At 42.0% G+C, this 11382-nt stretch overlaps 1 protein-coding gene across 1 annotated transcript; it reads right to left on the bottom strand.

Moving 5' to 3' along the window:
* Positions 1 to 221: 221 nt before the first annotated feature.
* On the bottom strand, positions 222 to 4011 carry LOC120037728 (transcription factor SOX-4-like). Its single transcript, XM_038983715.1, has one exon. The coding sequence runs from the start codon at positions 3471 to 3473 to the stop codon at positions 2343 to 2345; it is 1131 nt and encodes a 376-aa protein (XP_038839643.1). The 5' UTR covers positions 3474 to 4011; the 3' UTR covers positions 222 to 2342.
* Positions 4012 to 11382: the final 7371 nt, after the last annotated feature.

Here is an 11382-nt window from a genome sequence, read left to right as displayed (position 1 = left end):
AGAGTATAACGATGATTGTATACTGTAAACATCAGGTATACACTAAAGTAGTGTTTTGATTTAAAAGGAGTCATCCATAGATCAGACAGAATGAGTCGACAGAGAGGAGTAGAGTATAACGATGATTGTGTACTGTAAACATCAGGTATACACTAAAGTAGTGTTTTGATTTAAAAGGAGTCATCCATAGATCAGACAGAATGAGTCGACAGAGACCAGAATATGTTTCAGATCCAGCTGATTTTTTTTTATTTCCTTCTTGAAAAAAAAAAGAAAGTTATGTACAGAATTATCAACAATCTGACAGGCAGTGAATTGACACGATTAGCTGGCATGAGTTTTTCCCTCCCCCCCATTTTCAAAACTTTTGTTATGGCAAAGATTAGACAAAAAACAATATTCTACACAGCATATTGCACAGAAATGGGATGAAAATAAAGTTAATTTATTTAAAACTGTATATATATATATATATAAAAATCCTGAACAACCACCTTCAACGTAAGTAAAGATAGTAGAAAGCGATCAGTTCTAGCGCCTGTTGTGGTATAGCTAAACTACACATAAAACACACAATCTTTTTTGCTTATGATACACAGTCAAATGTACAAAGATGTTTTCACGGTTTTTCCAAATTTTTCTTATCTTTTTTTAATATCTTTTTTTTTTTTTTAAACACAACAGCTATAACCTGAATCTGAAATACAAATACTAATTATTCACCATGCCATAAGATACTAAAAACAATTAGCTAGAGTTAGCGAACAAGTAGAAAAGATTACATATTCAAATACAATGAGAAAAGCAGTAGGTCTACATAATTGTTGTTTGCGGGAACTCAAAAAAAAACGCAATTTGAATATGCTTTATATGATTTTATATTCTTACATCCAGTGGTTTTAAAACCTGAATGTCGATATAAAAAACGCCAAGAAATTGTTCATTTAAAGGTACAATCTTTCTTTATTAGGCAAGATTCTAAAATGAAATGCAGAAGTGTGGCTGCTCAAAATACTGTGTGTGTGTGTGTGTGTTGAAGTGCGTGTTCACAGGGGTATTGAAATGTGGTACTGTGTCTTTAAGAAGCCTGCAGATTGATACTGTAAACATGGACAGAAGGCCGATTCATGAGATAACCCGCCACCTGGATCTTTAAAATGAGGGAATCCAAACAGCGATATACACCGATTGACACCCCCTTGATATATATCTGTACAAAAATACACTGACAAAATAAACAAATGTTTCCTCTCTTTAAGTGTCAAAAGTCTACATTTAAATATAAAAAATCAAAAGTCTAGCCCTTCTTTCGGCGAAGGAAACAGACGGTGAGGGGAAAACATCATAACAAGACCAGTACAAGAAAACAAAAAATAATAATTAAGTCGAAAATGTTTTGGCCCGTATATAAATACATCATATAAAAATGTCCTCTGAAAAAAATGAACAAAAGAAAATTCGAGGATGGAAAAAAAAATCGGTGAGAATTTCTCTATACATAACATCAGAAAAAACATAAAATAATTTTGGTCCTGAATTGTAGAGAAGTGTATAAAGTTCAGCACAGATTTCAGTTGCGTTTGAATCCTGAAGAATTAAAACAGCTGGTGATTTTTTTTGTTCCTTTTAGGTAGAAAGGAATCAAACATAGCGCCATCTATCCATTTAAATACCCCTAACACTAGTTTCAACTGTTCGACAGTCTAACATACATCTCAGTAAAAGAGAGGACAGGTAACATCATGCGTTTATCTTTTAAAAAAGGTTTGACTTTTACCTCAACAACCCACCTGGTTCATAAATCCATCTGCCTCGATGACAACAACAAAAACTGTCCCGACAGCCAGCCTATTTCTGTACCTCTGTGAGTCTTATGAAGTTCACTTGGCGATCATAAAACGTTTCTCAAAATGTCCCTTTTAAGTAACTAACATTGATTAATAAAGTATAGCTGACCTAAACCCGCCATCACTATAATCGTGCAAATCAATCACAGTTTTCCAGTTCTGATCGAGTGTTTCTTTCAATAGGAGCCGATCACTCCTACTCAGGGCGCAACAATTTCTTCCTCTTCCGCTCCAGTCGAGGCAATACTTCAGCTTACTTGTAGCCATGTCTCATAATAACAGTCGACAGTTGATCCTTGAAATAAAAAGCAAGTTATTCTCTCGCTTTGTTCAACAGTCAGCGCTTGGGGCTTGCAGTCTCTTTCTCGGCGGGAGGGACCCTTGGTAGGTTACCGTATGACACAAAATCACTTTACCGGAATCCCTTTTTTTTTTGCTCAGAATAGTAAGACAACATTTCCTGCTTGTGTTTTTCTCGTTCTCTATTTCTCTCGCTCAATACGTGAACACCAAATTAGAAATGGTCGACTCTAGCCAGTCTCCTGAAATCATCTCGCTCACCTCTGGGGTGCAGTAGTCGGGAAACTCAAAGTGAGAACCGGAGCCCGACTCGAAATTAAAATCCAAGTCTCTGTCCAAAACCGAGGACCCAAAGCTTCCCAGCGACATGCTGTCAAAACCAGGGCTAGGGTTAATGTCCAGTAGATCATCCTCAAACTCCTCATCTGATGAAGAGGATTGGGAGGAGGACGAGGAGTGAGAAGCGGAGGGAGTAGGGGAGGACGCCCGCATGCTAGTGTAGTCTTCCGAGACGCTGGAGGGAGACTCGCCGCCCCCCCTGCTGCTGGCTGTTACTTCCTCGTAAAAGCTGACTGCTTCGCTGGAATCCGCCGAGCTGCTGAGCGTGGGACTGGCGGGCACCGCTGCTGAAGACGGGCTCACACTGTGGCTCAGGCTGCTGCCCCCGAACACATACACACGCTTCTTCTTGTCAGGTATTTGTTTGGCAGCAGAAACAGACTTGGATTTGTAAAGAGAATGGTGATCTGTGCCGATGACTTGTTCTGGGAATGATGGTGTTTTGGTGCTGTTCCCAAAAACTATTTTATGAGGTTTGCTGGATGATTTTGAGCCACTCTTTTTAGAAGATGTTTTCATGCTGGTGTTACAGTTGCTACCGCTGATCTTTCCCTCCTTCTCGCCCGGTTTGGAGCTGCTGGACTTTACCTTCTTCCTGGGCCGGTACTTGTAGTCTGGGTAGTCCGCCATGTGCTTGAGTCTGAGCCGCTCCGCCTCTCGTATGAAGGGGATCTTGTCGCAGTCTTTCAGCAGCTTCCAGCGCTTGCCCAGTCTCTTGGATATCTCCGCGTTGTGCATATCCGGCGACTGTTCCATAATTTTACGCCTTTCAATCTGTGACCACACCATGAAAGCGTTCATCGGCCTCTTGATGTGACCGGTGGGTGTTTTGCACCAGGCGGGGTTCAGTTTGCCGTCCCCCGCGGAAGAAGCCGTGGAGCCGGGGCTCGGGGAGGATGCCATGTCCAGGTCCATAGCTCCGGAATCGGACGACTCTCCCTCGAACACAGCCTCGGAGCTCTCCACATTACTTGTCTTCTGTACCATGATTATAATGTCAATGAGAGGGCGCCTGCTTGCTCTCCAGTTCAGTTCCACACAGTAGGTTTATTTTTTTTTAAGAAAAGTATTTTTAAAATTTTTACAATTCTAGCTGGCTGTGTGAATAGAAGTCAGTCCTGAGATGTGCCGAACCGGAACCACAGGAATCCGTTGATAGCCGTTAAAAATGCTGGATTTGTTAAAAGTTCTTTTTCGAGTCTCTGTAATATGATACAGAACGAACGGTGTAAAAGTGTCCCTCGTTTTCCACTCTCTTCCCTCCGACAATGCTTTATGTAGCCTAAGCTAATCAACCCTAGCAGTCGTGTAGGACTTAAACATGTGCCGTGTAAGCAGCGGAAAGCAAACTGAGTGGCTGTGTGAGCGCACTGACACTGAAAATGTTCAAAGTTTCTAAAGTAAGGTAACTCTTTTTCTGCATAGCTTTTTCTTCCGAGCACCATGCGGGAAGAAGCTTGTTTCACTAGAACTACGATCCACCTTTCATCTGCGCACTCTGTAACTTTCAGCAGCTTCCAATTTCTCCCCGTGCAGCTTTATCCTTTTCCAAAGATATAATGGCGATACAATTCAGCCAATCCGTGGCTGTCTCTACCCTGTCTAGTGCCAAAACCACGCCCAGTTTCTTCTCATTGGTCAAAAAAAAAAAAAAGGAATCTAATAATAATCAACGCGTGCAATGAGGAGCTTTATGTCTGACCTCATTCCAGTATACACGACAAACTTCGCTTTAAAGAGACATACTTATGTTTTCGACTTTTTTCTACACCAACCAGCCATACCTATATCATGAAGGTATTGCTGTATGTATGGGAACCAGTCTAATGTATCATATCATTCAAGAGTAGTATAGGCCTACTGTTGCATAAAGGGAAGCATGGAACAACTTGTCAACCCTGTTTGGACTATAATGATTTATTATGATATAGGAGCTAATGTTTGAGAGAATATATAAAAAGGTTCTAGCATATATTTATATATGAGTAATTATGCTAATTTATAATAACATATCCTGGTTTACCCTGCTAGAATACAGAGGTGTAATATGATGTTTATAACAAAGTAATTTGTATTTAATTCTATACTTATATTTTTTATAGCCCCTACAGGTTCGTCGGGTTCATAACAATAACAAACATGGCATAATGTCACTCAACAGTTCAGTGAGTCTCGTTTTATTTCCAGCGCGAGTGCATTCGGTGCAAGCTCGGCTCGCAAACACGGAAATGTCTAGACACATGCATGCGGACTCCCTCAGTCGAGTTGTTGTACTGGTGAGAAGAGATTCTTCAGCAGGCTCCACTTTCACCAGGCTGACTCCGAGAGAGGGCGGAGCCGAGGACGACACGGGCGTTCCTTTGTCACATTACGCACGCCCCGCACTCACTGCTGCAGCTGGCGGAGAGGAGAAAGGAGAGAGGAAGAGGCAGTGGAGGTACACACATGCAAGCTGAGACTACACACTACACTTTTTTTTTTAGATACAAATGGCCAAGGTAGACCGGAGAGCGTGGTAATAAGACACACTGGAGAAAGCGCTTTTACGCACGAACATTGAGTGGGAAAAAACACAACATTTCATGAACACACAATATTCAGAGTTCTCACATTTACTCCTAGAATATAAATATATTATAGTGACTTAAAACATCACCCCTAGTAGCCTTTGTTGCCAATGTTTTTGATATTACACAGGTATTAAGCAAACGGCGAATTTCACAAAACAGCCAAGTTCACTTCTGAGGAAACAGCGATGCGTTTTGTGTTTGTCACTAGATGGCAGCGCGGAGCTAAATGACAAGAGTTAGCTCCTATGAAAGAAATCAGACACAGCTCCGCTCCCAGAACTTTGCATATGTGGGAGAGATGAATGACATAATGTTACTCAGTCAGACACGCAGCCAGTGGGTCGAACATTATTTTGCTGCACAGTCACTAACTACTGAGAGTGTTTGTAATGCTGATCACCATTCCGACTTTGTCAAAGGCCAATCAAGTGAAATTCATTAAAGGTGTTATTGTTACAGGTAGGCTGTCAACCTTAGCATGCTGTGCTGTTCATTACAGGCAGACCTAGTACACACGTACCGCTACAGCCCATCAAGTGAATGAGGCCTTACAGATGAAGAAACAAAACGCGATTCTAATAGTTCAACCCAGTAGCAGCCTTAGACGTAGATATACGCATGTCACTGAGCACAATTGTGCTTAATAATATGGTCTGATATCTGTCCGCATCCAAGTAAAGCGAGTTTTAAAGCACATGTAATTGCGCTCCAGTTTTGTGGGTTCATTGAGCATGACTGGAATATAAATGGAGTGGCAACTCATAAACCAAAGAGCTCGACGCTTACCCATAGAAATAGAACCGATAGAATTTAGAATTAGGTCTTGAAACCTCGAACTCTGGCAATTTGACTGGTGAACTCATGTTCTATATATGTTGTTTCTATGCGTTAACCCGGCCCCCCAACCACGAAACCTAACCCTATTCTCTGCTCTTAATACAACATAATAACAGTAATAGATGGAGACAGTGAAGACGAGGTCTGACTAGGGCTACAGCCCAGCACCTGGCTGAGGGGGTGTCGGGTTCTATCCACTCCTTGACCAGATGGCTTGTGGCAGCATTGTTCCATTCACCATCAGAGGGAAAGAAAAGACTATTACGGCTTTTTGTATTTCTCTTGAAAAGCAGAGATCCTGTTTCAATAGTTTACCAGTTTTACGAGCATATTTCTGTATGTTGATTGCACATTTTTTTTTGTATGGTGCGTCGTTGAGCACACGTTGGGTGGTGGGTGGACTGTAGTGTCGTGGATAAAAGCCTCTCATTTTAAAGTGTGTGCGTGTGTGTGTGTGTATGCGTATTTAATAGAGAGAGAAAGAGAGAGAGCGAGCGTCAATGTGTGCTCGCGTCGGTGCGTGTGTATTTGAATAGAAATCTTCAATGCATTTCAAACTTTCTTTTACAACTTTTGTTTAACGTTTGCGCAGCTGCCACGCGAGTGCTTAGAATGGGTCGCGTGCCAGTCTAATCGCAACAGGTGTTCAGCGCCTCGAGCTGCTCCCTCTTCTCGGATTCTCTGTTCTGGAAACTGTCGGTTCTTCCAACAATAAATCTCAAAGTTTCCAATGTCTTTAGCAACATGTACATGTAGTCAAAGCAATGACCGTATATGAACATTGACTTATTCACCACTTTTATCATTCATATTTATGATTTCATAGTCAATTATTTTATGAATTAGCCTACTTAAATAAAATATTGACCATTAATCTTTTTTTTTCTTCTTTTTATGAATCTTTCATTTATTATTAATCCTGACCAGTGTATCCCGGATTCAATAATATACTCGTCACATGCCTTGAATTTGTACAATACACTGAGACAAGTTAAGCTCGGCATGTGTAGCCAATCAGCGACGTCACTTTACGTATTGATGACATATGCAGTGAATGTGTAGCCATATGATTCGCCAGATACACGCTTGATGATTTCTGATATGTTATCTATATCACCAGATGGTTATATTGCACGGAATGCCACTGCTCATTTTGTGCAAGTCTCCACACATACAGAGACCTCTGTCATGATGAGCATTGACTGGAAAATGACAAGTCCTATCCTAAAGCATATAGAGACTTAACATATGCAAAATACATGCATTGTATTGATGTATTTGAGATACAAAACAATTATTTATATATTTTAGGTCTTTACCCGCGGATGTTAAATTAGGATTCACCTCAGACAGTATAGAAAAGATTCTTACATTTTGTTCAAAAAAAATTAAAAACTTACATTTTCATTAAAACCATTACTCTTAATCATTTACAAACTTTGTGTTATTCATTGCAAAAGGGACAGATGGTAGCCTACATTCACCATTCAGCATGTCATATATGAAATGTATTGATTCATATGCATGTTTAAACAGGTGTTCCCCGACGAGCCTTATCTTATCCAGGTAGCAGCCGTCAGGCAGCATAGCTCCGTTAATGATTCCTCGGTGTCAACACTTTACCCTGCAGCCCATTTGACAAGAGATCATTGTTTAGTGTCAAACTCTGATTCCTGAAGTTGAGTTAGTTTGAACATCTGCCCGTTTTCAAGGTTGTAGGTTTGTTTTTACAGGGCTACACCGAGCCCTGAGATCGGGTTGCTGGTGTTGTCACACACACACAGAGATTAGATCAGGTTCTCAGAGTATAAACAGAAGAGATATTAGTCAATTCTAGGACGTAGTTGCCTACTTAGAAATAAATATACAAATAATTAAGACTGACTGTCTCCTAATACTGCAAACAAAAAGGGCCTGTGTATCTAACCCAGATAAATACAAAAGAAAATGTTTACTTTCAAAAAAGAATTCCTCATCCTTACTCCAACCTGTTTGAGGGATGTTTAGTTCCACTGTGGAACGTTTTAACATGCGTCATACGCATCGTGTGGTACATCCATATTGAACAGCGGGACTGAAGTTGACCTTCAGGGGTCAGTCACAGTGACACCCTGGGAGATATATCATGTCTGGGTCATGGTGTCGTGGCCGGGGGAATCAGAAGGTCATACATGAGCACTGAGAGGTGACCATCGTTTTCTGCTGTTTCTTTGTGCGTGTGTCTGTCTGTGTGTGTGTGTCTGTGTGTGTGTCTGTGTGTGTGTGAGTGTGAGTGTGAGTGTGTGTGTGTGTGTGTGTGTGTGTGTGTGTGTGTGTGTGTGTGTGTGTGTGTCACCCTGTCACCATTACAGAGAAGCATACATAAACAGTGAGAAGTGACTGCCCTGGGAACCACCATGTCACCTGTGTCGCCTGGTCTGACAACAGAGAGGCATCACAGGGCCCTCTGTCCTCCCTGAGGCCTGTATGTCTGCAGCCTACAGGCTGGGGGCTGAGAGCTGGGGGGCTGGGGGGCTGGGGCCACAGACCAGGCAGAGACCCTGTCATCCCCGAGGTTGCCTGCCTCTTGGCTGGGGGCTGAGAGCTGGGGGCTGGGGGCCACAAACCAGGCAGAGACAAGAGCAGTGACCCTGTCGTCCCCGAGGTCCACTGCCTCCTGGCTGGGGCTAGGAGACCAGAGGCTGTGACTTAAATGACAAGGTGCTCCCTCTCTGGGACTTGATGTCCAATGCCTCCTGGCTGGGGGCTGAGGGCTCAGACCACAGACCAGACAAGAGCAGGGACCCCTGTCGTCACCGAGGTCCACTGCCTCCTGGCTGGGGGCTGAGGGCTCAGACCACAGACCAGACAAGAGCAGGGACCCCTGTCGTCCCCCAGGAGCATCGAGCTTAAGGCTGAGCGCTCAGGGCTGACACCACAGAGCAGAGCTGACACAGAAGAGGGTTGTGACATAGGTCCCAAGAAGCTACCTCTCAGCTGCTTGATGGTCCTAGTCAATATCAAGGTTGAGAGGGCAATGATTAAGAGACCAGATTGGGGGGTATAGGGAACAAGATGAGGGGCCAGAGATGATGTGGTAAGGGTTAGATTGTAGGGTAAGGGTTAGATTGTAGGGTAAGGGTTAGATTGTAGAGTAAGGGTTAGATTGTAGGGTAAGGGTTAGATTGTAGGATAAGGGTTAGATTGTAGGGTAAGGGTTAGATTAAGAGTTAGATGGTAGGGGTACGGGTTAGATTGTAGGGTAAGGGTTAGAGTATATGGTAAGGGTTAGATTATAGGGTAAGGGTTAGATTGTAGGGTAAGGGTTAGATTGTAAGGTACGGGTTAGATTGTAGGGTAAGGGTTAGATTGTAAGGTAAGGGTTAGATTATAGGGTTAGATTGTAGGGTAAGGGTTAGACTGTAGGGTAAGGGTTAGATTATAGGGTTAGATTGTAGGGTAAGGGTTAGATTGTAGGGTAAGGGTTAGATTAACGGTTAGATTGTAGGGTAAGTTTTAGATTGTAGGGTAAGGGTTAGAGGATGTGGTAAGGGTTAGATTGTAGGGTAAGGGTTAGATTGTAGGGCAAGGGTTAGATTGTATGGTAAGGGTTAGATTGTAAGGTAAGGGTTAGATTGTAGAGTAAGGGTTAGATTGTAGAGTAAGGGTTAGATTGTAGGGTAAGGGTTAGATTGTAGGGTAAGGGTTAGATTGTAGAGTAAGGGTTAGATTGTAGGGTAAGGGTTAGATTGTAGGGTAAGGGTTAGATTGTAGAGTAAGGGTTAGATTGTAGGGTAAGGGTTAGATTGTAAGGTAAGGGTTAGATTGTAGGGTAAAGGTTAGATTGTAGGGGTAAGGGTTAGATTGTAGGGTAAGGGTTAGATGGTTATGTAAGGGTTAGATTGTAGGGTAAGGGTTAGATTGTAGGGTAAGGGTTAGATTGTAGAGTAAGGGTTAGATTGTAGGGTAAGGGTTAGATTGTAGGGTAAGGGTTAGATGGTAATGTAAGGGTTAGATTGTAGGGTAAGGGTTAGATTGTAGGGTAAGGGTTAGATGGTAATGTAAGGGTTAGATTGTAGGGTAAGGGTTAGTTGTAAGGTAAGGGTTAGATTAAGGGTTAGATTGTAGGGTAAGGGTTAGATTAAGGGTTAGATTGTAGGGTAAGGGTTATATTAAGGGTTAGATTAAGGGTTAGATTGTAGGGTAAGGGTTAGATTAAGGGTTAGATTGTAGGGTTAGATTGTAGGGTAAGGGTTAGATTGTAAGGTAAGGGTTAGATTAAGGGTTAGATTAAGGGTTAGATTATAGGGTTAGATTGTAGGGTAAGGGTTAGATTAAGGGTTAGAGGATGGGATAAGGGTTCGATTGTAGGATAAGGGTTAGTTTAAGGTTAGGGTTAGAGGATGGGATAAGGGTTAGATTGTAGGATAAGGGTTCGTTTAAGGTTAGGGTTAGAGGATGGGATAAGGGTTAGATTGTGGGATAAGGGTTAGATTAAGGGTTAGATTGTAGGATAAGGGTTAGTTTTAAGGTTAGGGTTAGATTGTAGTGTACGGGTTAGATTGTAGGGTAAGGGTTAGATTAAGGGTTAGATTGTAGGATAAGGGTTAGATTGTAGGGTAAGGGTTAGACTGTAGGGTAAGGGTTAGATTATAGGGTTAGATTGTAGGGTAAGGGTTAGATTGTAGGGTAAGGGTTAGATTAACGGTTAGATTGTAGGGTAAGTGTTAGATTGTAGGGTAAGGGTTAGAGGATGTGGTAAGGGTTAGATTGTAGGGTAAGGGTTAGATTGTAGGGCAAGGGTTAGATTGTATGGTAAGGGTTAGATTGTAAGGTAAGGGTTAGATTGTAGAGTAAGGGTTAGATTGTAGGGTAAGGGTTAGATTGTAGGGTAAGGGTTAGATTGTAGAGTAAGGGTTAGATTGTAGGGTAAGGGTTAGAATGTAGGGTAAGGGTTAGATTGTAGAGTAAGGGTTAGATTGTAGGGTAAGGGTTAGATTGTAGGGTAAGGGTTAGATTGTAAGGTAAAGGTTAGATTGTAGGGGTAAGGGTTAGATTGTAGGGTAAGGGTTAGATGGTAATGTAAGGGTTAGATTGTAGGGTAAGGGTTAGATGGTTATGTAAGGGTTAGATTGTAGGGTAAGGGTTAGATTGTAGGGTAAAGGTTAGATTGTAGAGTAAGGGTTAGATTGTAGGGTAAGGGTTAGATTGTAGGGTAAGGGTTAGATGGTAATGTAAGGGTTAGATTGCAGGGTAAGGGTTAGATTGTAGGGTAAGGGTTAGATGGTAATGTAAGGGTTAGATTGTAGGGTAAGGGTTAGATTGTAAGGTAAGGGTTAGATTGTAGGGTAAAGGTTAGATTGTAGGGGTAAGGGTTAGATTGTAGGGTAAGGGTTAGATGGTTATGTAAGGGTTAGATTGTAGGGTAAGGGTTAGATTGTAGGGTAAGGGTTAGATTGTAGAGTAAGGGTTAGATTGTAGGGTAAGGGTTAGATTGTAGGGTAAGGGTT

The sequence above is a fragment of the Salvelinus namaycush genome, unplaced genomic scaffold (genome assembly GCF_016432855.1).
Source record: "Salvelinus namaycush isolate Seneca unplaced genomic scaffold, SaNama_1.0 Scaffold1838, whole genome shotgun sequence".
NCBI lineage: Eukaryota > Metazoa > Chordata > Actinopteri > Salmoniformes > Salmonidae > Salvelinus > Salvelinus namaycush.
The sequence above is the reverse complement of the archived record's forward strand: the minus strand, read 5'-3'. Positions and strand labels throughout refer to the sequence as shown.

Bases quoted from the DNA above. Each gene is read 5' to 3' on its own strand.
- LOC120037728 (XM_038983715.1), bottom strand. From the start codon at position 3,473: ATGGTACAGAAGACAAGTAATGTGGAGAGCTCCGAGGCTGTGTTCGAG.